Source organism: Pezoporus wallicus, unplaced genomic scaffold (genome assembly GCF_028554395.1).
Source record: "Pezoporus wallicus isolate ANWC-B61680 ecotype Strahan unplaced genomic scaffold, APGP_CSIRO_Pwel_v1 contig_7485, whole genome shotgun sequence".
Lineage (NCBI taxonomy): Eukaryota > Metazoa > Chordata > Aves > Psittaciformes > Psittacidae > Pezoporus > Pezoporus wallicus.
In genome coordinates, this window is record NW_026641901.1 from 117,825 (window position 1) to 140,637 (window position 22,813).

Below are 22,813 nucleotides of genomic sequence, written 5' to 3' on the forward strand. Positions count from 1 at the left end.
GATTATTTAAATGGGATATTAAATTATTAAATCACAGATTTGATTTATGAGTCTGAAGAAGTGGGTCAGAAATGACACAAGGGTTGATGTTTCATTAAGTAATGAGCAAGAACACAGGTTGGGTTTGAACCAGTGGGTAGAAATGATGAGCAAAGTGAAGTAAATTTTGGAAAGTTAGCTACATAGCTCTTAATCTGTCCCATAGAGATGTTATTTCTTGCAAAGTGGGAGTTAAATATTGATAATTGCAAAATTTAGATTTCTTAACCACTGTCTTAAAACCAACATATCTTATAATTTATCAGAATTAATTTGCAGCTCCATAATGCAAAGGCTCTTTGCCTATGTAAATCAACATGGGCTCATTGACTTTGCTGGAGCTAGACCAGTTTATATTTCCTGAAGACTGGGGGTAGGAATCAGGATTATAGAAATTTCTGTTTTAAAATGGTGTAGCTAATGGAAGAAAATGTATCTTTCACCAGAAGTATGAAAGAAAATTAGCAAAGAATAAATTCAGAGAAGTAACTGTGAAATAATCCTTTCCTCTTTGCAACAGCACCCTTCCTTCCCTTTTTTTACTTATAGCACTCTTGGTTATTAAATGGCGATCTTTGTAAGTCTGGCTTATTTTTCATTGTAAATTCTATGAATTGCCTTTTTTCTTTTCTAGGGAATAAAAATAAGTTAGATTGTTTCAGATCTGCTGTTCTAAGTGCTGTAGAATTTGAATCCCAAATACCAGGGAAGAGAACTTGAATCTAAATTTTTAAAATGGCAGGGTTTTGAATGAAAGAGTGGGGAGAGGGAAAGAGAAATAGATGTACTGATTTTGTATTCTGTAAAACTGAGCTTGGAATCTGAATCAATAAATCTTTGAAATGTGAAAACCAGGGTCAGACAAGCAAAATAAAGGTACAGCCAGGAGCACTGTGTGAAAGGACCAAGTAATTTGGTTCTTCAAAACTCATATTAAGGTATCTTGCATAAAAATCAAGGGTCGGATTTTTAAAGTCCTCAGAAAAATTTCAATGATTAAAGCAGAATTGGGGTTAGTCTGGAACTAGTTAATTCTAGAACACCAGCTTCAAATTATTTCTTCTTTCAAGATACAGCTTCCAATACCCACCGAGTTGCTGTGCCTCTACTTAAGTCATAAAGGGTTATGAGAGTTTAAATGTATCACTGAGATGTAAATTGTTGCTGTTCCATTTGGAGTCTGATATAGTTTAAAGAATATGTATTTCCTAAAGAGGTGCTTTTCAGATTTACCGATTAAATACCACTGGTTCAGAAATCCCTCCTAATGTGTAGGAGGGAGCAAAGCAAGGGTGTATGTAGGAAGGTTTGGGCTTTGTTAAAGATCTTTTTTTTTTTTCGTCTGCAAAGCAAGCAACAAGGTAAAAATATGAGTGAAATTAAAAAATAGTCAGTTACATTTCAGATAATATTTAAAGCTGAATTTTAGTTAATTTATCTTTAACCTTTGATGTTTTCAAATATTTTTAGGGAGCTCTTTTTCTGAGGATTGAAATCTACTAGTACTAGTCAGAAGAATAATACCATTTCTGACTAGTATATTAGGAGGACCTGGCTGGCCCAATTTTCCCTGATACATCTGGAAGCAAAATAAAAGACTATTTGAGTACTTTTTTTTAACTATAAAACCTGGAAAATATCTGATCTAAATATCACTGGAAAGATGCTCAATGTGTTACCTTCTTCTGAGATTTAGGTGCATTTTATTTTCAACAACTGTAAAGCCTATCCCTAAATTGGAATTTTCTAATATAAAGAGAGTTCTCTAATACTGTCCATATTAGACAACCTTTAACATGCTTTTGTGCATGTTTTAAGATACAGATGGGTATCTGACTATTTAATTCAAATGTATGAAGACATCATGGAAAACAGTAATGTGAACAAATCAGTTCCATTTTAGTTTAGGTATAGCAATATTGTGATTCACCTGCCTGCATTGTCATTATTCATGCAAACAGTAAGTATATCAATAAGTGTTTTAAGGATTGTACCTTTGAGAGTTGTGCAGTGTGTATATGACAGTCATGTGCAGATTTTACCAGTGAAAGTGTCTCTCTTCATTACAGGATTTGGGTAATAGCATATTTGGAACCACCAAGAAAAGTAATCAGAACAGGAGCTCATCGTATGTATTATTAGTATATTAAGATGCTCATTACATGCTTTTAGAAAGAGACTTCTGTACTTTCTGCAAGTTACCAGTTCAGTTCTGCAGTATACTTCAGATGAGAAATTTATGTAAAATTAAGAGTTACGGCAATTCAGCCTAAGTTTCTTTAAATGAAGCCTGATTAATGGAGACAAGGGAGATCCGTATAAACAAAGTATATAATTCTGGGTGGAATGCAGACTCCTTTTTATTGTAAAAATATTCTAATCTTCTCATTCAATCAGTAGGATCACCTTAGCATCTTTAACTAGCCATTATTCCAATCTAGTGAGCATGAAAAGTTATATTTGCTTTTGCTGTGCAAATTGCATGTTTCCTTTTTTGATAATTAAAATGCTAGCAGCTAGCTACTGGAAGTGTCTCTCATTCTTTGATTAATCTCTTTTGTACTGAGTCTGCACATATACAAAATATTTAGCTTGGATTTCTTAATGGGTTTTCAATAGTTATTAAGCTTTGATTATATTTAGTGAAAGTGTACTGATTTCAAAAGTGGTTTCAATCTTACTGTGGGGTTTTGGATTTTTTTCCCCAGGTTGATCAATCATTATTTTAGCATTGGAGGTATTTTTTCACATGCAGTGCTGTCTATGTTCCTTTTTCTTTTCTTTCTTACTTTCATAGATTTCCTTTATGTTTCTCTTACTTAGTAACACTATGGATGTAATAAATGAAAAACACTAGGAAGCTGCCATATCCCATGTGATATCACTGTGGAAAGAGGAGAAAAAGATACTTTGGTTTTTTAACCATACTGTGGGTTTTGGTTTTTGGGTTGAGTTTGTGGGGTTTTTTGTTTTGTTGTTTTTTTGTTGTTTTGTTGTGTTGTGGTTTTTTTTTTTTTTTGGTTTGGTTGGTGGTGGTGGTGGTGGTGTTTTGGTGGTGGGTATTTTGTCTGTTTGTTTTACCCAGTCGTTTATAGGCAGTAGGAAAACCTCATGCTTACTAGCAGGACATACAGGCTGTTGAGTGGCCTGATTCTGTCACTTAGCCCATTGTCTTCAGTGGGATCTCTCTGGCCTGTGAGGTGAATCATATCTGCTGTCTTCTGTAACAAAGCCTGCTTTAATGTTAATACTGATGCTCTCATCTTTCTGCAGCCTTGCTAATCCAAAGGACCATCAGTTTAAAAAGTCTGGTTTTGTGCAAGCAATGGTAATAGCATATGTAGCTCTGAATACATCTCAGCATTGATTGAAAAATGAACAATTGTGTACGAGATTGAAGTGGTCTTTGAAACTCTTATTGCAGTGTAAATGATATGAACAGTGGTGCAGGATTGTAAAAGCAGCTCAATATGAGGCAGAAAAAGAAGCATGCTGTAAAATGTATCTGTTGTTCAGTAAGATTGCTGATTGGTGCAATGAACAAAGTTGCGCTGTTATTTTGTTTTATGTTTGCTGGTAAAACCTTTGTGAGTTTTGCTTTCACATAGGTTAAATCTCTTTATAAATGTTAGCTTAATGATAGAATTTTGGAGTAAAATAGCAAATGTTTGTTTTAAAACAGGTTGAGAACTTCAGAGGAAGCTGACAGTAAGTTTTTGGTTGCTTGTTATTCATTTTAATTTTTCTCTGCAAATCTCACTCTGTCAATTATGAAGTAAAAAGTCCAAATAAGAGTCAATTTAATATAGTTGGAGGGTTATAGGAAAATGTTCAACTATTATCTCATAGTATCATAGGATGGTTAGGGATGGAAAGGACCTTAAAATCATCCAGTTCCAGCCCCCTTGCCGTGTCACCCAAGGCTCTGTCCAACCTTGCCATTTCCAGGGGTGGAGCGTTCAGTACTTTGGACAATACATTCCAGTGCCTCACAGTGAAGAACTTCTTCCTTAAATCCAACCTGAACTTCCCCTGTTTAAGTTTGAAGCCATTACCCCTTTTCTTATCAGATATAGGATATATGTTAGTTACTAATTTGTGTTTTAAAATGAAAGATGTTTTATGAGTGTATGTTTTCCTTATGGTAACTGCAAAATCTTAAAAAAAAAATATCTATTTTTTACTCTAGTCTGCCCAGTAATGTTGTCCTTTTCAGCAGGAAGAAACTGTTTAAAATGATGGTGTTGCATTCATCCCTGGCAGTCTAAGAGACCTCCTAGGTTAAAGCAGGCGGTATACCTGAGGATAGATTGAGATATAAAATTTTAAATATATGCATGATTTTTGAAGTTGAAGTTTGCTGTAATTCCTCTGTTTGTGTGTTTTCCCTGAAATCATGCAATCAGTGAAGGACTGAATTTATTATGAAATGGCCAATAAAGAAATTCAAGGTTATAGTGAAAAATAACTTTGTTCTGCAACAGTAGAGTGTTAGTTAACTTTACTTCTATTTGTTGCCTTTTAGTCTATCTTCCAGTTTTCCTGAAATGCCACTTAGCTGTATGAGGCTGAGCAGCTGGGCATCAACCTCTTTTTGAGGCTAGCTGTGGTGCAGAAATGAGTCGCTCTTAGACTATCTCTCCTTCAAGTACTGCTCTGTCTGGGTCCGGCTGTGCACGAAACGCTGCTGTACAGAAGCACACTGCTGCAGGCCTATTGAGTTGTGGGGCTAGTCTCTAGAGTGCACCATTACTTTGATTAAAATCCAGTTTTGCCATCCTCAAAAGGAATGGCTTAATGGCAGTTCCCTGCTTCATGTTTTTTGTTTTACAACATACAAACTGCAATAAAACTAGTTGGATCCAGCAAGAAAGAGAGCAAAAGGGACTTTGAATCACCAATGATGCTTAGTGGAAATGCTGGCTCTTTCCCCAAAATCCATTTATGTTTTTTTTATTTAAGATTTCTTTTGCTAGAAAATGGAATATAAACAAATAAAATACACCAAGAAAAACAGTGTAATATTCAAATATTTTAATGCAGATTCAGTTTTGATTATCTCCTTTTTCAGAATTGCAAGTAGTACGGTATACATATTTTCTGAAATCTGGCATTTTGAAGGACTGTTTTCCAATAGAACGTAGTGATTTTTTCTAATTGATTGAAACATGCTCATAAATCTTGGTTTTATTAAAAAGACTTTATAAAACCAAGATTTTTGGGCCAAGTTTGATCTGTCTGTGCCTGTTAAATATGTAACCACAGAAATTGTTTGTCTATTTAAGTGAATTTTTAATGCTATGGGTTAATGGGATAGTATTAGTATAACTTTGGTGTGTTAGTATAGTTAATGGAACATTTAATATCTGAGGATGAAGTTGGAAAAATCATGCCTTTGGAAGGCTGTGAAGCATGATAGACAGCAAAGAGCTTTAAATATCCCAGAGGTGTAATTGGCTTAGAGAAGCTACTTGTCCTTGAGGTTAATTGCACAAGTTTCCCACCATTTCCCTGCATAAATAAGTCATCTGGCTGTATTACACTGATGTCTGAAATCTGCCAATATACTGTACATTATAACATAGTTAAAGCCTATTAGTAATTCTTCTCTTTAGAATGTTGAGACAGTAATTCTGATTAATCTGTTTCATGACAAACTCTGGGATGGAAGGAAATTAAAAATCATGCATTTATATCTGCTGTAATAATTAATGTAATGATCCTTTAAACATTATTTCAGATATGTTTGCCTGCTTGAAAACATCTCAAGATCTGCATCATCACTACTCAGGTAAGCAGGAGACACCAGAATGATAGCTAAGTAATTTGAGAAATTAAAAAGAACATTAGATCTTCCCTTGTCATCTTCCATGGTTTTCATTGTGAAGAGTTGCACAATTGCCCACTGCTAAGAAGGTTCTTTATTAATTCATGCCTAACACTCCAGTGAGGAAATTATGAATTATTTTCTTGCTGCTAATTGCTCAATTCCAGCATTTCTGGTAAATCCTGAGGAGAATGTAGATAATCTCATTCAAACTACCAGTAGAAACAATGAATAATGCTCCGATTCCTGGGAGGGCAGAAGAGCCACTCATTTGTTTATGGCTGTCACCCTGACACCTCCCACATCCTCCTTTGTACTTTCTGGAATTGGTTTCTTCAGTTAATTGGTCCTGTACTACTTAATCTGTGTTTATATACCTATGAAGTCCAGCAAATTTGGCAGGGAATAAATCATTTGAATGCTAATTGCCTGCAGTCCTGTCTTTTCCTGAGCTGAGTGTGCACAGATTTTCCCACAAGGTTTGGATTTTTCCCGGAGGAGAGCTCAGCAGAGCTTGCCAGTAGATGTCTCTATTGCCCACAGGACTTGGCCGCCTTTAAACGGAAGCTTGGGATAATCCAGAAGCATTATCAACCTCCTAAAGTTCAAAAACCCGCGATTTTCACTGGGAATAACACCTCCTGGTTCGTAATCAGTGTACAGGAGTAATTTCTCTGACATCATGGCATTGTTGCAGTGATTATTTTGGCTCATGCCAGGCATGCTATTTGAGATTAGGTAGGACTTTTTAGCACAGAGAGTGGTTACCATTATGAGTTGACAAATGACTTCAGAGGTTTTCAGTGAAGGTTTTCTTTCTTCAGGAAGATTGTGGTAGAATTTAGCCAACTAAGGGTAAAAGCTTGATACTGAAATCCGGCACCATATACTGTTATGCATTATTTTTGCTATCATGTGCAGGCAAGTACAGTTCTGCCTCTCTGCACACCCCAAAAAACTTGAGTTTTGACCCAAGTTCAGCATCAGGTGCATGTCCATGTCACATTGTTTCTAAGGCCTCTAGAATGAGTGCTAGCAGGGTCTGACAGCACAGGTCTGTCAGCTCCCCTTTTCACATCCTTGTTCATGCTATGCACTAATTTTGTGACTAGAGCTTGTTCCTAGTGAGGCATCAAAGGAGGACCATGCTCCAGAACTAACTACTCAGGCATGTTAACCAATGCCTGTCACATTTGACATATGTAAACAAGCCTTGAAGTGAAGTCTGCAGATCTTCTCAAATGAGGACCTTAATTCATGGGTTGTCATAGTGTGGGTTTCCTTTGCTTTCTCTTCTGGGCTAAATAATCTCCAATTAATTTCTGCTCAGAGAGTTAATCTTAAGAAGGACAGATGATGTCTAGGCTCTGGAAGAGTCTCCCATCAAGGCTTTTTGGTTGTTCTGCAGAGAAACACAGGTTTGTTGTGGTTGACTGTCTGCTTTGGATGCTAGTTTTGTCTTCAGCCATCAAATAGGGAAATGAGGCAGTCAGCACTGTAGCATCTGAGTTGCCTTCTTATTCTAGTCTTACCCTCTTTGTGGCTTACTTCACAGCTTTCTTCCCCTTCCTGATAACTGAAGCTATGATGAGGACAAATCCATAAATATTTAGATAGCTGTATGAAGTTTTGGAGGTGTTTGCCTGAGAAATAAGCTGCCAGTTAGGGAGACATAACGTTAGGGATGTTGTTTGGTGAGGAGCCCAGATGAAGAGACAGTGCTCTTTTCAAGGGAAGCTTGGATTTTCCTTTGATGCCTTGTTAAATCCCCAGGTAGTTTTGAGCTTGATGAGACAGGCAGTGAGGGCAGCTGGGGCCAGTGCATCTTATTGGCAGTGTGAATGTTGCTGCACTGGAGCTGACAGGAGGAGGAAGTGGTGACAGGCCTTGGTGAAAGGAGGAGGATGGAGAATTAGCTGAAGCAGTTCTTCCAGCCAGTGTGTAGGGGGCTTGTCCTGGAAAGCCTGTTTCCTTGGAAGAAGGGAATCAATGAATGGGGGAAAGAGTGGCAGCTAGTGCATGTGACATACCATGAGTATGCAAAAGGAATTTGCTGTCTGGGTAGAATGGTGATCAGATCTGACATAGGATCACACTGCACCCTCTTAGGCTTTCTGCACTAAAGTGCCACCAGATGCTTCTGAAACTCAGCCAGCTTGTTGTTTATTCATATAGTAGTGAAATCCATGTTTTTTTGCAGCTGTTGAAAGGAACAACTTAATGAGACTTGCTCAGACGATACCATTTACACCAGTTCAGCTCTTTGGTGAGTACCAACTTCCTGGTTATGTTATTTATAAATGTTATAAATAGTTAGTGCATTATCTTTTAAATATGTTGAATAATTTCCTTGGATTAATTTCAGCAATTCTTTTTTCTAAAAGAGGTGAACCAAGATAGAATTGTAGTCATGTAATAGTTTAGAGACTTTTGGAAGTCATCTGGTCCGACTCCCTTTGTGGCCAGTTGAGATCAGGTTGCTGAGGTCCTGTCCATTTCTATTTTGAAAATTTCTTTAAATGGTGATTCCTTAGCTTCTCTGAGCAACCTTTTCCAGTGTTTGACTGACTTCAGTGTGAACCTAGTACTTTTCTCAGTATTTGTTGGTGTTTCTCTTGTTGTAGCTTGTTACCTGTTGGCATTCATGTGACTGCTGTCAACTTCAGAGGTGAATCTAACTCCATCTTCTCTATAGCTATCATTAGGATAGCTGAAGACAGCAAAAAGATTCCCTTTAACCTTAATACCTGCTCCGTCTCTCTCTCCCCCCCTCTCTCTCACAGTCATACTCTCTCTCATGTAGCTATAGGTATAGACTATCCCATAAAGAACGTAGTGGTTGAGAGGGCACTACTCCTATATCTGGCATGGACGACTTGTAGTATACCAAGGAAAAAAGAACCGTGCTGTAACTGAAGAGTGGTAGAGAATGCTATATGAATTGTTTGGAAGAGTTCTGAAATTAGTGTGCAGTACTAGCTTACATCAGGAGAAACTCTGCCTCTAGATACTTGAGAGCTAGGTGCCTTCTTTTCAATGGGTAGAATATTTTGTCTCACAGCAACTAATTGCTCATAGGATTTCCTGGGACTAGATTGCTGCAGATAATAATATAGCTATGAGCACAGTGAACATTTTAAACTTTGAAGCTCTCAGGAAGCACCTTTCTAGGTATAAAATTGTCAAACGATAATAAAACGGAGAATAAATGTAAGATTAAAAAGGGTGTCTAGTTATAGTATCTTTATTCAAGCATCTGTCTTTTATATAAGACACTGGCTCTCTGTTGCTCTATTTTAAATTAAAACATGTACAAACAGTGGTGTTTGACAGCATTGACACTTGTGCTAACTAGTGAAGGCAGGCTTGGGAGCAGGGAGGAAATCTACGTGTCTCAACCCTGTTTGTCCTTCCATATACCATTCTTTGCCATTCTGTGGATGTAGTTACATCACTCTTGCTGGTGAAAGCCTTTCTTACAAATTAGCATTGAAAATAGTGTGAGTTGTAAGAAGGAAATCCAAGTTTAAAAAATCAGTTAACTTTTCTATATAGTTTACAAATGATGGCAACAGAAAGGTGTCTCACTTATGCTGCAGGAGAACAATGCTACTACAAGTACATAGGGAAACAGTGTGACTGAGTTAAAGCTCACCAGGTTTATTCTGCTTTTAGAAAGATGTTATCAGCAGGGGCAGATCATCTGAAATTTTTCACAGTATAAATAACATTGGAATTTATAGGAAAAAAAGAAATCTTAGTTTAAAACACCAGAACTGTAAATGTCCAATCAGTTTGCTTTAGCTTGTTCTCCTAGGATTCCTTGCTCCAAGGAAAGTCATGTTCTTTTCAGTGTAATTTCCTTGGCTCATTGTGGCCAAGTCACCGTTTTTGAAACAACTCAGCTGTCCGTTTGTGTTGAAAGGTGGCATTCTCCAGCCCTTTATTTTTGTAATCAGTAACTGTTAGAAGCAGTTTGTGTTTGTTTGATTTGTTTTGGTTTTTTTGTTGGGGTTTTTTTGTGTTGTTTTTTTTTTTTTAAATTGGCTGAGCACAGTTATGAGGAAAATACTGTGAGTGTTGCATGTATCTTGATAAACAGTCTGTTCCACTGCATAAACAGAGGGAGCCACACTCAGGATATTTAAGATTCATACACTGAAGATAAAATGGTAACCCTTTAAAAGTAGGTACTTTCAAAGCTCAACCTCTCTTGAGTACTCAAAAAAGTGTGGCAGATGAGATTGATATTCTTGTCTATATAAATCTATGAGTTCTGTTTGTGTGGATGTGTCCAGGAAGTCTTAAATTCATCTCTTTTTAGAGATTTAGTACAAACTCTTTGGACCACTTATGCAATCACAATAGATCTTCAGCAGAATGTGTAAGTAGTGTAAGTTTAGGCTGGCAAAGTTTTCACACAGTAATGATAAAAAAGCTCTTTTATAGTGTGGTTTACAAAGGTGTGTAAAGTGGTCATGTTATTTTAAGACAACAAATCAAAATGCATTTCTCTCCTGGGGCTGCTAACAAAACTTCCATTTATTTAAGATGGAGAGGAAGTGACCGTCTATCGGCTAGAAGAAAGTTCACCTATGAGCCTTGATAAAAGCATGTCTTCCTGGTCCCAGCATGGTGTGGCTGCAATGATCCAAGTCTTGTCAAGGGAGGAAATGGATGGGGGTCTGCGGAGGGCCATGAAGGTCATCTGTACTTGGTCTGAAAATGACGTATTAAAGCTGGGACAAGTATTTATTGTGAAGTCTTTTCTGCCAGAGGTGGTTCAGACTTGGCAAAAGATCTTTCATGATGGCACAGTGTTGCATCTCTGCCTCAGGGTGAGTTCCGACCTAAAGGCACACTGACTGGTGTAGCCTGATGTGCCTTAAATACTATACTCTTACATGAGAATGTCTTCAGCGTGGTTGACATGGTTTGATATTATCTTTTGGAAAGGAAAAAGCTTTTGAGGAAGATATATCTCCCATTTGTAAACTGTATACAATTGTGTCCATGTGTGTGCTTGTGTGTGTTTTGACAAATTCATGTCATCTTTCTCTTTGAAAATGAAAATTATGTTTACAACATTATTTTCTCCAGGAGATCCAACAGCAAAGGGCTGCCCAGAAGTTAATCTATACCTTCAATCAAGTGAAGCCTCATACTATTCCTTATACTCCAAGGTAAAGTCACTGTCTTTAAGTATTAGGTGTCAAAGGTTTTCTTTTCAGCTGTGTCCTGGTCTAGTGTAGCCTTCTTTTCCAGTGGGTTGGAATATAAGAAGAAAGATAGGCAGCTTTGAACTTTGTCTTTATAGCTACATGTGATGGCAAAATAAGCTTCTTCATGCTGTTACTTAGATTTAAGTAAGAAGTATCTTTTATACAATAAACATAAACAGTTTGGTATAGTTCATTTACAAGGTCCTACACCTGGGTTGGAGCAATCCCAGGCACAGCTACATGTTGGGCAGAGAAGAGATTCAGAGCAGCCCTGCAATGAAGGACTCGGGGGTGTTGGTTGATGAGAAAATGAACATGGGCTGGCTTCAGTGTGCGCTTGCAGCCCAGAAAGCCAACCGTATCCTGGGCTGCATCAAAAGGAGCGGAACCAGCAGGTGGAAGGAGGTGATCCTGCCCCTCTACTCTGCTCTTGTGAGACCTCACTTGCAGTATTGTGTCCAGTTCTGGGGTCCTCAACATAAAAATACATGGAACTGTTGGAACAAGTCCATAGGAGGGCCACGAGAATGATCAGAGGACTGGAGCACCTCCTGTATGAAGACAGGCTGAGGAAGTTGGGGCTGTTCAGCCTGGAGAAGAGAAGGCTGCGTGGAGACCTCATAGCAGCCTTCCAGTATCTGAAGGGGGGCTATAAGGATGCTGGGGAGGGACTCTTCATTAGGGACTGTAGTGATAGGACAATGGGTAATGAGTTAAAACTCAAACGGGAAGTTTAGACTGGATATAAGGAAGAAGGTCTTTACTATGAGGGTGGTGAGGCACTGGAATTGGTTGCCTGGGGAGGTTGTGAATGCTCCATCCCTGGCGGTGTTCAAGGCCAGGTTGGACAAAGCCTTGGGTGAGATGGTTTAGTGTGAGGTGTCCCTGCCCACAGCAGAGGGGTTGGAACTAGATGATCTCAAGGTCCTTTCCAACCCTAACTATTCTATGATTCTATGATATGGTAGGATAGAGTAAACCAGGTTTTGTTGTTTGTGCATGAACTATATTTTCTGATAAAAGTACTTTGTTTTGAGAGTTACCAAACTGAAAAAGCCTTTGTGCTGCCCACCATTTGTTATCTCCTGTTGTTCAAATGCTCCAATTAGGGAAGATGTGTCCTTCTTTATGGTATATTTGCTTTACATCATGCTGTGTGATGATTGTGAGAATATTCATTATCCTGCCAGGCCCTGATAGACAGCATTTGTACCTACAGGTTCCTGGAAGTTTTCCTCATCTACTGCCATTCAGCGAACCAGTGGCTGACCATTGAGAAGTACATGACTGGCGAGTTTCGGAAGTACAACAACAATAATGGGGATGAGATTACCCCCAGCAGCTTGCTGGAAGAGCTGATGCTGGCTTTCTCTCACTGGACCTACGTGTACACCCGTGGGGAGCTCCTTGTCCTGGATTTGCAAGGTGACTTGTAGCAGAGATCACTATTTGACACCCAATGTAAAGCAATTACCTAAAGAAACAATGTAATACTGTGGAATGGTCCAAATTCTGTTCTTATTGACATACTGGCAAAGCTCAAGAACCCCCTGGGTATCTGTTGTGTGGCACTGGTAAATGGGTATCCACAGACACTCTAGATTAATGTAGATGTAAAGGGAAAATAATTTGACTTCAAATACATCTAGGTTCAATGGGCAAAAGAGCAAGTAGATAAAGTGTGAAGGAACATTTCAGCCAGCAGAAAAAAACCTCACTCCACAGTTAAGATATTTTTATTAACATATATAAATAATCCAGAGATTCAAGCGTACCCACATGTTTATGCACATGATATGTGTATATCTGTCAGAAGTGTGAAGTGCTATCTGTATATTTTACTGTTCATATTAATAAATCTGTAAGCAGTTTGCATAAGCTACAAACCTGAGTGCTATTCACAAAGTCTTGCGACTCCTTCAAAGAGCATGTGATCACTTTACTGTACATGTGTAAGTGGGAACATGGCATATTTTAAAGAGATAAAACAGTTGACAATGTTCAGAAGATGAACATCACCCATCAAACAGTACAAACACTATTGTTTGTCATTTCTGTCACGAAAAATGTGTATGGATAGACAACGACTTAGCTTCTGGATGCCAAAAAATGTAAATATGTTGTGAATTACAAGAAAGACATGCTTATTATGCAAAATAAACTTATAATGCCATCCTTGCCTTCATTTGGTTTTATCTGCATATGAAAAAAAATACAGGAAGATTGTGCCTTCACCATAGCATACTAGAATTTGTCTGAAGTTTGCTTAAGTTTATTATGCAACTCTTGACAGTTCCAGACCAACTGTGTTGGCTAAGACATGGAGAATTTAAACATCTATGTAAATCTCATCAAGACTGGAGCTTCAATTCCCATCTCAAACAAACTGAAATCTGCTCTAGTTTTTGCCTTGTGTTTATCTTCTAGTTCCCTAATCTGGAGTTTAGGAAAAGTGCAAGGGCTGATCCTGTTGGAGTTCTAATAGGATTAGTCTATATCACGATTTCCTATATATTGCCTGGGCCATCTCCACATACATACACACCACATTTTGTCTAATTTACATCAACTGAAATGACCTTCATTGAAAAGTGTTGCAATCTGAGGATATTTCATTCACAGCAAAATAATTTACTTGGATTCAAGAAAAAAGCTTTTTGGTAAAACGGTAGTATGTCATCAATTTGGGGAAAAATGTAACATAGATATTAGCATTCAGGTATCATAATGAAATAATTTATTTAATAAGCCTCCGTGGCCACCCAGAAGAAAAAAAGAGATAACAGATCCAAGCATCTGCAAATAACAGAGTTGTGGCTTATGTTTGTTACCTTGAAAAGAACATGTATCCGAGAGTAGATATTTTCATATCCATAAGATCCACATCTGATTAATACCTTTACTCCAATTTAAGTAGCAGTCTTAGAGTTGTTCACATTTTGCTTAGTTGAGTTTCAGCATAATATTTAGTGCATTTGCATAAGCCTGCCATCTACATATAAATAAACCTCAAAGCAACTGAAGTCAGGACTGTAATAAGAACTCTATGTTTGCCACTACCTAACAGATTTTTATACTCATTGCATTTTCTTTTTAACTCATGATCACTTTAATTATGAGACAGTATGAACACGGATATTTACATTTTTGGAAGTGCCAGATTATGAAATTGTGATTACCTTCCTTTGTAACACACAGGTGTTGATTTTATTGTAGGTGTTGGGGAAAACCTTACGGATCCATCTGTAATTAAACCTGAAGACAAAAAGTAGGTTTATTTCTGATGAAATTATCATTTGCTTCACACGTTCTGCTAACAGTCTGTAGTTAGGGTGTTTTTTATGATCTGTGAGAGACATAGTTATTTTTCACACTGTGTTTGAGTTAAATGAAAGTATTGATGACAGTGGAGAGAAACCATACTCTGCTGTGCTTAGAAGGACTGCAGGTGTTCCAGCTCCCAATGTGTGGTGAGTGGTGTATGAAAGGTGGGAAGAGCCTGTGTTGCTGTGCTAAGGGCACAGGAGTTTTCCAGAGCTGTGAAGGGAGAGCAGGAACAAGAGACAGAAGACCCTGTAAGTCTCTTCACAAATTTGTATTGAAGGTGGTCATCAGTAACTTAAATGTTAAACCCAACTGGTTTCCCCTGGCCACTGTTCCATGGACTATATGGGGCCACAGTGGTTTTAGAGGAAAGGGCTTCTGGATCTCTTATCTTTTTGATAGGTTCTAGTGGTACATTTAAGCTTGCTACACATTAACAATCTCAAAGCCATGATATGCAGATGATAAATCATGTGTGAAAACTTACAAAAACTGGAGAGACTACAGAAATAGCAGTCTGCCTTCATGCATCAAATTTCAGAATCAGAACCATGGTCATTCTCCCATCCTGTAACCTTGCTCCTAACTAGTATTTGCTGTAGTGAAAGGAGAAGCAGTAGTGTTGATAGTTGCTGTCCTGCAGGGTCCTTTTTTATGGAAATTCTCCCTAAGCCCATACATATCTCCAGCCTGTGCCTTGGCACTTCTGCTCCTCCACTGTCTTGTGTTCAGCTTGGCTCCCTCTTGGTCAGTTCATGTCATCTGGCTGAAGAGGTTTCTAATGTTTGGAAGGAAGATTTAAGTATGAATAGTCTGATTTAATACAAAGCTCAATTAACTATAGAAATATCAGATGACTTGCCTAGAACTCATAGCAAGTTAATTTTGAAAGCAGGCTGTTAATTCTGAGACCATTATTAATATCTAATTAATAAGATTAGTAATAAATGACTGTATTAATGTTTTATGATTTTTAAATTATAAATGTAGGTGTATCAGCCACATAATATTTATTTTGGAAGCAACATCAAAAATACGCCGAACACCTCACAATGACTAAGTTTTTGCCCTAAGTGGGTCATAGGACAGAAGAATAGCTTAAGATAGAGAGGCAGAGAGGTTGGTCATGCAGCTGTTCATCAATTTTCAGCAAACATTTTAAAGTATTGCTACAGATGTATGGAAATCTGGTTTGCTACCATTCAAGTGGATTTTTTTATATAGGTGGTAGGATAAACTGTAATAGCTGTTACTGAAGACTGTGGCCACTCACCTGGCAACTCAGCTTATCCTCTTTAAAATAGAAATGATATTTATCTATATGCTCTTGAAGTGCATGTTTATTAGTGTTCTGGATTATTTTTGTTATTAAATAATTTTGTCATGCTTACTAAAATTTGATCACACAGATCTTATTTTCAGAATTTTTTATTGCTTTGTTTTTACCATCTTCAAAACAGGTAAGTCCTAGTTCAAGAGAAGTGTTGATTAATTAATCAAGACCAGTTTTGATGTAAGTTTGGGGAAATCTTCAGAACAGCAAGTTGTGAAACTATATTGTTTTGATACAGTGATCTAAAGGAGTAAGACAGTGAAATGATGGATGGTTTCTGTAAGCAGCGAGCAGATACCCAGCTCTAAGAAACACTTTCTAAAATAGTCATAACAATAACAATGTAAAAGCACTGTCTTTGCTCTGACCTTCCTTTGCTCACAAGATAAATATTTCTGGCAGTACCAAGATCTGTTTGAAGTTTTCATTTGTAGGTAAGATATTTAATCAAATCATGCATGCTGCCTCAAAAGTTGCTTTGAGCTCACGCTGTCTTAGAAGCCTGAGAGAAAATAGATGGTATCTGTCTGATGGGAGTGATTCAAACTTTAGGACTACTTATGTTTAAATTATTTAAGTTTTGCTTCTGTAATTCCATTGATTTAGGGGCTCATGTATTTACCTTGTAATGAGTCCTTTCTTTCATACATACTGCATGCCTGGAATTGGACTTTGTAATGGCAAATGATGAACTCTAATTCTGTGGTAGTGTGTTCTGGCTTGGTTTTATATATAGCACCAAGACAAAAATAACAGATTTCTTTGGAAAGTATGTCAGATACTGTGATGTCTCAACAGATCCCGAGCTGATGTAAATTGGTGTAAATTCATGGATATTTAACATTGGTTGAAGATCTGGCCATGTGCACTTCATAAAATGTATGTGTGATCAAACAAGGCAGGTGTAATGTTAACGAAAGGATTTCCTTAAAAACCAGAAGTAATAGAGGCACAGCAGCAAGGTTATGACAGTGCAGTCCCTGCAAACTCCTGTACTGCCTGGCTGTTGGGAAGAATTGCCTCATAAGCAGTATTCTGGATGCCTTTTTTAGTGTGTACTACTCACCAAATCCACAACAAAGTCCATGTTGGTAAAGCTTTCATGAATACTGTGCAGATTGTCTGTCGAGCAGCTTTGGAGATGAGAAAAATAGTGGGCTGAGTTTAAATTGGATAGAACTAATGCATTAAGCCTGCTGAGAGGGGTGAGAAAAGGGATGCTGGTAGTCAAAAATCCCATTACAAATATGTGAAAAGGAGTCAGAGGTGCTAGGTCTCTTACTCTCCCTTTTGAAAGCACTCAAGCAGATAGTGATGGGCTGCAGGTTTTAGTAATGAGCAGAGACCATGTTCGCTGAAGCTACTTATTAGCATTTGTTTTGATGAACAAATCTATTGAATTTTAGCAAGCTGTGTGCTTCCAGCCAAACAATTTATGGTTGAATTGCTGCCAGTAGACAAAACATCTGCATGAACTGAACCTCTGCTGTAGAAATGTGCACAACTGAAACAGGTGGGCTGGAAGCTACCTCTACAAAAACATACTGAATAAATGATTTGGGCACCTCCCTGGGGAGATGCTACTTGCCATGAAGCCCCCCACAGTCCTTTACCTTCCATCAGTAAGCCCTGTTAAATATCTTATCATCTGCTTTGAGTATTTGCAGCTCTAGACTATAAGAAGCACTCTGCTTTAGCACTATGTTAACCTGCCTGCTGGCCAGCACCAACCTGGTGCAATCTGACATGCATTAATGGAGCATAAGTAGTAAGTAAGGTTCTGTACAAAAGGAGGAGCATGTTTTGTTTTTTTAAGCCCATTAGCTCACATTAATGCAACTGCTTGGGAAACAGGAAAGCTGGGCTCAGTATTTTTCTCTCCTTGGAGATAAAATCAGAACTTGAATAACCAGGGGAGTGACCTTGTTTGTAACATATTTGTAGGATTAGAAGGGACCTGAAATGTTCAGCTGGTTCTTCTGCATCGGGTCATTCCTGGCTTTATAGGTCTTGTACAGACAAATCTTCAAGTTTTCCAAGGATGACCTTAAAATCTTCACAGACCTATCATTACTGTCTGAAAGATTTTTCTTGATTTCCATCTTGAAATATTTCTTTCTGGTCCTGCTTACTGTCAACAGGTAAAAAAAAATATTGCAGAAAGCTCAGTCACTATCTTCTTCCTCAATGTATTTTTGTTTGTTTTTTTTTGTTTGTTTGTTTTTGTTTTATTGTATTTTTTGTTGTTGTTGGGGTTTTTTGTTTGCTTGTTTGTTTCTTTTTTGTTTGTTTTCTTTTGTTTTGTATTTTGTTTTCCTTTTTAGGCTACTCCCTAATCTTTTCATGTGTGCCATGATTTCTAGACTGCTGCTCATTCTTGTTATTTTTACCAATTTACCCTCATATTTCTTGAAATAATTTTCCAAATTTAAATGCAGTATTCCTCTTGAACCATTGCCAGCGCTAGACAGAGAGGGAAGATTGCTTCATATATGTTGCAGACAGTATTCCTGTTCACCTCACGAAAGCATGAGAAAATTATCAGTCCGTCTTGTGCTATTTTCTGCACTTTGCATGGAATAAAAGATCGGACGAAGTACCAGAGTGGGTTTGTAGCCTTGGAGTTAGTGAAGTCCTCTCAATTTCCTATGCCTGCCCAAGCAAATAATTATGTTCTATTCTTTTTGGCATTTTACCAGATTATACCAAGGGATAGAAATGACTATGTAGCATCATGTCATTTAAAGTGTATATATGGCACTTAAATAATATTTCACTTCTTGCTTCATTTGATGTACTAATTTGCAGTAAAGGCTGATTGGACCTTCAGATGATCCAGGAGACAGTCTTTAGCATCTACCAGAACTTGGAGACTAAGCTTTCTATAGTAGTTTTGGCTAATCATCGCTTTTTTCCTGTGTGAAAGTGGATGGTGTTATATTTCAAAACGGCTTTATTTAGAGAGAATATATTTTGTTAGTGTGGATTAGATAGATTTGCAAGAGTTAAAATCTTTTTCTGTAGCTTTTCAGAGCTGTAATTGATTTCACATTTAAAATGTGTTGTTTACACTCTGTATATCATTAAAATAAAATACTAGCATTCATAAAGTTTCTTTGGAAATGTTTCTTGTGTGCTGTGTTCTGTGATGTCTAGAATGTCAATTAAATTCTTGAGAATAATGGTTGAGCAGTATTAAAATTAATGAACACTTATCTTTCAAGAATCTGTTGTAACAAGAATCTGTTATAATTATGTGGTACTTCTAATACATGTGTGTGCATAGCTTGCTTCTGTTTGTGATTGTGGCAGCTGCATTCAGAATATGCAATATACTTCCACAAATGGATCTTCTAGTAATGTTGCTGAATTGGCCAGAGTGCAGACACATGGAAATGAGTATAGGAAGAAGCCAATAAATTTTAAAGCTTTGCTTGTCAGCAACATACTGTGTTTTTTTCTGTAGTGCATCTTAATGTGACTAGGGCTCTGCTTGCTTTTGGCTTTCTGTTCTTAAATAAGGTACTAGTAAGTCACTGCAAGCTCTGGTTTGTTCCCAGGTGCTGACCATCAAAACTGGGACCAAACCATTTGCTTGATGAGACTCGGCAACAGTCAGATTCTAGCATATGTTGTCTAAATGTTTCTGTGCCCAAATTTTCTTTGAGCATTTTTGTAGGAATTGCTCAGTCTGTTCTGTCTCCCTTTAGAGCCTATCTCAGATGCAGCAGGAGGAAGAAGTGGTTTGGGGTATATGTAGGCTAATACCTTACCAGAACTGGCAGTTTTCTTGTCCTGGAACTAAGAAACTTGTGATGTGCATGTACTAAGCTTTGATTGTCTATATGCAAAGAGCTAATGTATCTCTGATTTACAAAATAGAAAACATTATTATCTCTCTCCCCTATAGTTGCTTTATTTTGGGTTCATTGATTATTTAATAATTTTTCTTTTAGATCTGGAAAGATGGTATTTGGACCAGCAAACCTAGGAGAAGGTGCAATAAGAAACTTCATCACAAAGCACCGTTGTAACTCTTGCTGCAGGAGGCTGAAACTTCCTGGTATGCAAAGTAAAGATTTTGAATCTATCTATAACTTTTTAAGTGCAAGGAAGTAAAGGCCTAAGCATGCTATAAGCACAAGGACCAAAATTCTATTGAGCTGAAAGATTATAGCAGGCACACTATCTGTTTGCAAGGGTGGATATGAGCATATTGCTCTTCTGCCCAGCAGCTGTATAAGGGTCGGAGCTGATCAATCTGATGTTAGCATTGAGCCTGAAAACTTCCCACTGAATTGTTTCCTTTGCTTTGCAAAATGGTAGCTCATTTTTTCAGTCATCACTACAGGTAACATCAGCAATAATTTTAGAGTCAGAAAGAGTAACAATCTGAAAATTGGCAATGGATTAGGTGAGGGAAAACTCACTGAAGGTTTCCTGGCCATAGGGTAGGATCCTATACAATGCAGCCTTTCCTTCTGCTTAGTTGGAGAATTGTGTTGCCTATTTGTGTTAGATTTGGTAGAATATGCTTATTTTTGATATAGGGCAGATTTTAAAAGACACAAAACCAAAACAGATTGCCATGCTGGATGAATTTCCACCCACCTCACAGTATGCTAGAGATTGGAAGGGACCTCGAAAGATCATCTAGTCCAATCCCCCTGCCGGAGCAGGAACACCTAGATAAGGTTACACAGGAATGTGTCCAGGCGGGTTTTGAATGTCTCCAGGAAAGGAGACTCCACAACCTCCCTGGGCAGCCTGTTCCAGTGTTCCGTCACCCTCACTGAGAAGAAGTTTCTTCTCAAGTTTAAGTGGAACCTCTTGTGTCCACCTGTTTTTTCCTAGGGGCAAGTGATTTCTCTTTAGTACCTACATGGAGGAGTAATTGCTGTTTTATTCTGAAACAGAAACTGTAGTGTTAATGGTTTTTATTATTTGCGTCTATGGCAGCTAGAGGTAATAGGCGGAAAGATCAGCTGAATTAATACAGTCAGAGCAGGTTCTTTCATACCAGCTCACACCATTTTTGGGTCCCCCAGGGGTCTTATTCCCCTGTCTCTGATTTGCAGTGCTGCAGATTTTCTTTCTTCTAGAAACAGCTAGCAGACTACCTTTGTTATCAGGTTGGACGCTGCCTGGGTTGTACATGCTTTTCAAACATTTATTTTGCTGCATCATTTTATTTATTTTCTTGCCATAGATTTGAGAAGTGACTGCACACTGGAAAGGGTCAGTCCAGCCTTGGAAACAGAAATGGAGACAAGCACCAGAGAAGCTTATGATGCAGATGAGCCTTTGGAGTATGATACGCGGCTGTGAAGCAGTGGTTGTGAGCAGAGCCCATGTGCTTCCATGTTCCTGCTTATCACTGTCATGGGTCAGTCCAGAAGAACAGAAATGCAGGTGTCTGAGTGCAGCATCTGTCAGTGGTTTTTTGTTTGTTTGTTTGTGGATTTTTAAGTGTGAATTAGGGTTCCAAGTGGTGCTTTCTTAGGAAAATGACTGTGACAAGCATATTTCCAAGGAGGAGTGACTTGATGTTTCTCTTTCTCCTCTTTAGTAAATAACTGAATGTATACACATGTACAAATCATTACTTTTCAGAGGCAGACCCCACTCCGCCCCATGTTCACTCTTCTTGGGCATAGGAGGCTCTCCAGGAAATTGCAGAATACCTGCTCTATATTGTTGATTTTGATGCAGAGACAAACCAAGAATATATGAGTAATGGATTAGTGTTTTAAACAGTAGTCATTGATATAGCAAGTAGACTGAAAAGTTTTGTGGGAGCTTCAGTTTGAATTCTTTTCACATAACAAGAAAGTTGAACAATAAAGGATTAGGTAATTAGACCCACAAGCATACTTGACCTTCCTCATTTTGAGTTCACGAAATTGATAAATCTATGCTCTTTAACAAACATGAAAAATAACCTTGAATGTGATTCGACTTTTAACCAGGATCAGCCTTTCTTTATAATATTTTAGCTTCAGCATGTTTTGAAGTTGTAATTTGCAACAAAGATTTTAGAAGTCACAAAGAATAATATATTCTACTTGGTATGTAACTTCTTGTTGTCAGTGTCTGGCTGTATGTAGTACCTTCATTTAACAGTGGTGCAGTTATATCTATGCTTTTGCAGCATCTGCATCTGTTTCTGTTGATATTATCTGATTTCAGTAGAAGTTCACAAAACACAAAAATCAACTGTGGAATATGATTTTTTAAAGATTGAAATGAAGTGCTCAGGAGAAATATCTCTAATACAACCAGTGTTGTATTACAGTTAACATCTATCATTAAAGCAACTTTGCACTTTCGTATTGAGTAGAAATACCTAATGTTGAAATGTAAGTCAACAGAAAACTTTATACTTGAATAAGAAACAAAATCATATATCCACTACAGCTATAGTAAATTTTAATGCCTAAGGGAGCTATTTGTTATGATCTGTCATTCATTTTTTATAGTTAGAAAATGTCTATGTATACATAGGTATTGAAAGTTATATGTTCCCAGTTTTCATATTGATTATGGTATTGAAGATGGCATAGAAATAATCACTCAGACTATGTTCAGCTGAGATGCTAGTTCCCGTGAGCATCCTGGAAAGATTTTTCTTATTTTTTATCTTTTTAAAAATAGTTTAAAAGAAACATATTTTAACAGAAAACCCCGTTAGAATATACTGTTTGTTTTGCAAAAAATGTACTCCTTTTTGGCTTTTTTGGAAGTAATTCAATGTATCTGAATGTTTAGGTTGACTGTGAAATAGATTGTTTAACTGTATCTCTACAGAATGATGGTGGATTTTGATCCCTTTGCTGGTAAGGTAGTAGTTCTGCTTGCAGTGATTATCGTCTTAAAATTTGGCTTTATGGAGATATGGACTTACATGCATACTTATATACTTTAAAGGCAGAATTTTCACTACAGGATCTCTAATTGTTAGTACGACTTCAAATTCAGTGAAGTTAAATAACACATAAATATATCTTTAAAGCCAAGGACAATTTAAGCTCTGTCCTGATAGTGTTGTTTTCCTCAATCATTTCCATA

At 37.6% G+C, this 22,813-nt stretch overlaps 2 protein-coding genes across 2 annotated transcripts in view; both read left to right on the top strand.

The window, feature by feature from the left end:
• The window catches only part of TRPM6 (transient receptor potential cation channel subfamily M member 6), a 68,407-nt gene extending 65,457 nt beyond the window's left edge, over positions 1-2,950 (top strand). The window contains exon 30 of the mRNA XM_057425806.1: positions 2,109-2,950. Within this exon, the coding sequence (XP_057281789.1) occupies positions 2,109-2,189 (81 nt within the window). The 3' untranslated portion in view covers positions 2,190-2,950. The remainder of the gene's footprint in view (positions 1-2,108) is intronic.
• Positions 2,951-3,823: 873 nt separating this feature from the next.
• On the top strand, positions 3,824-22,073 carry LOC130608123 (transient receptor potential cation channel subfamily M member 6-like). Its single transcript, XM_057425810.1, has 9 exons — positions 3,824-5,355; positions 5,387-5,830; positions 8,067-8,132; positions 10,418-10,704; positions 10,967-11,049; positions 12,308-12,513; positions 14,305-14,356; positions 19,702-19,808; positions 20,955-22,073. The coding sequence occupies exons 2-9, from the start codon at positions 5,782-5,784 to the stop codon at positions 21,071-21,073; spliced, it is 969 nt and encodes a 322-aa protein (XP_057281793.1). The 5' UTR covers positions 3,824-5,355; positions 5,387-5,781; the 3' UTR covers positions 21,074-22,073.
• The last annotated feature ends 740 nt before the right edge of the window (positions 22,074-22,813 follow it).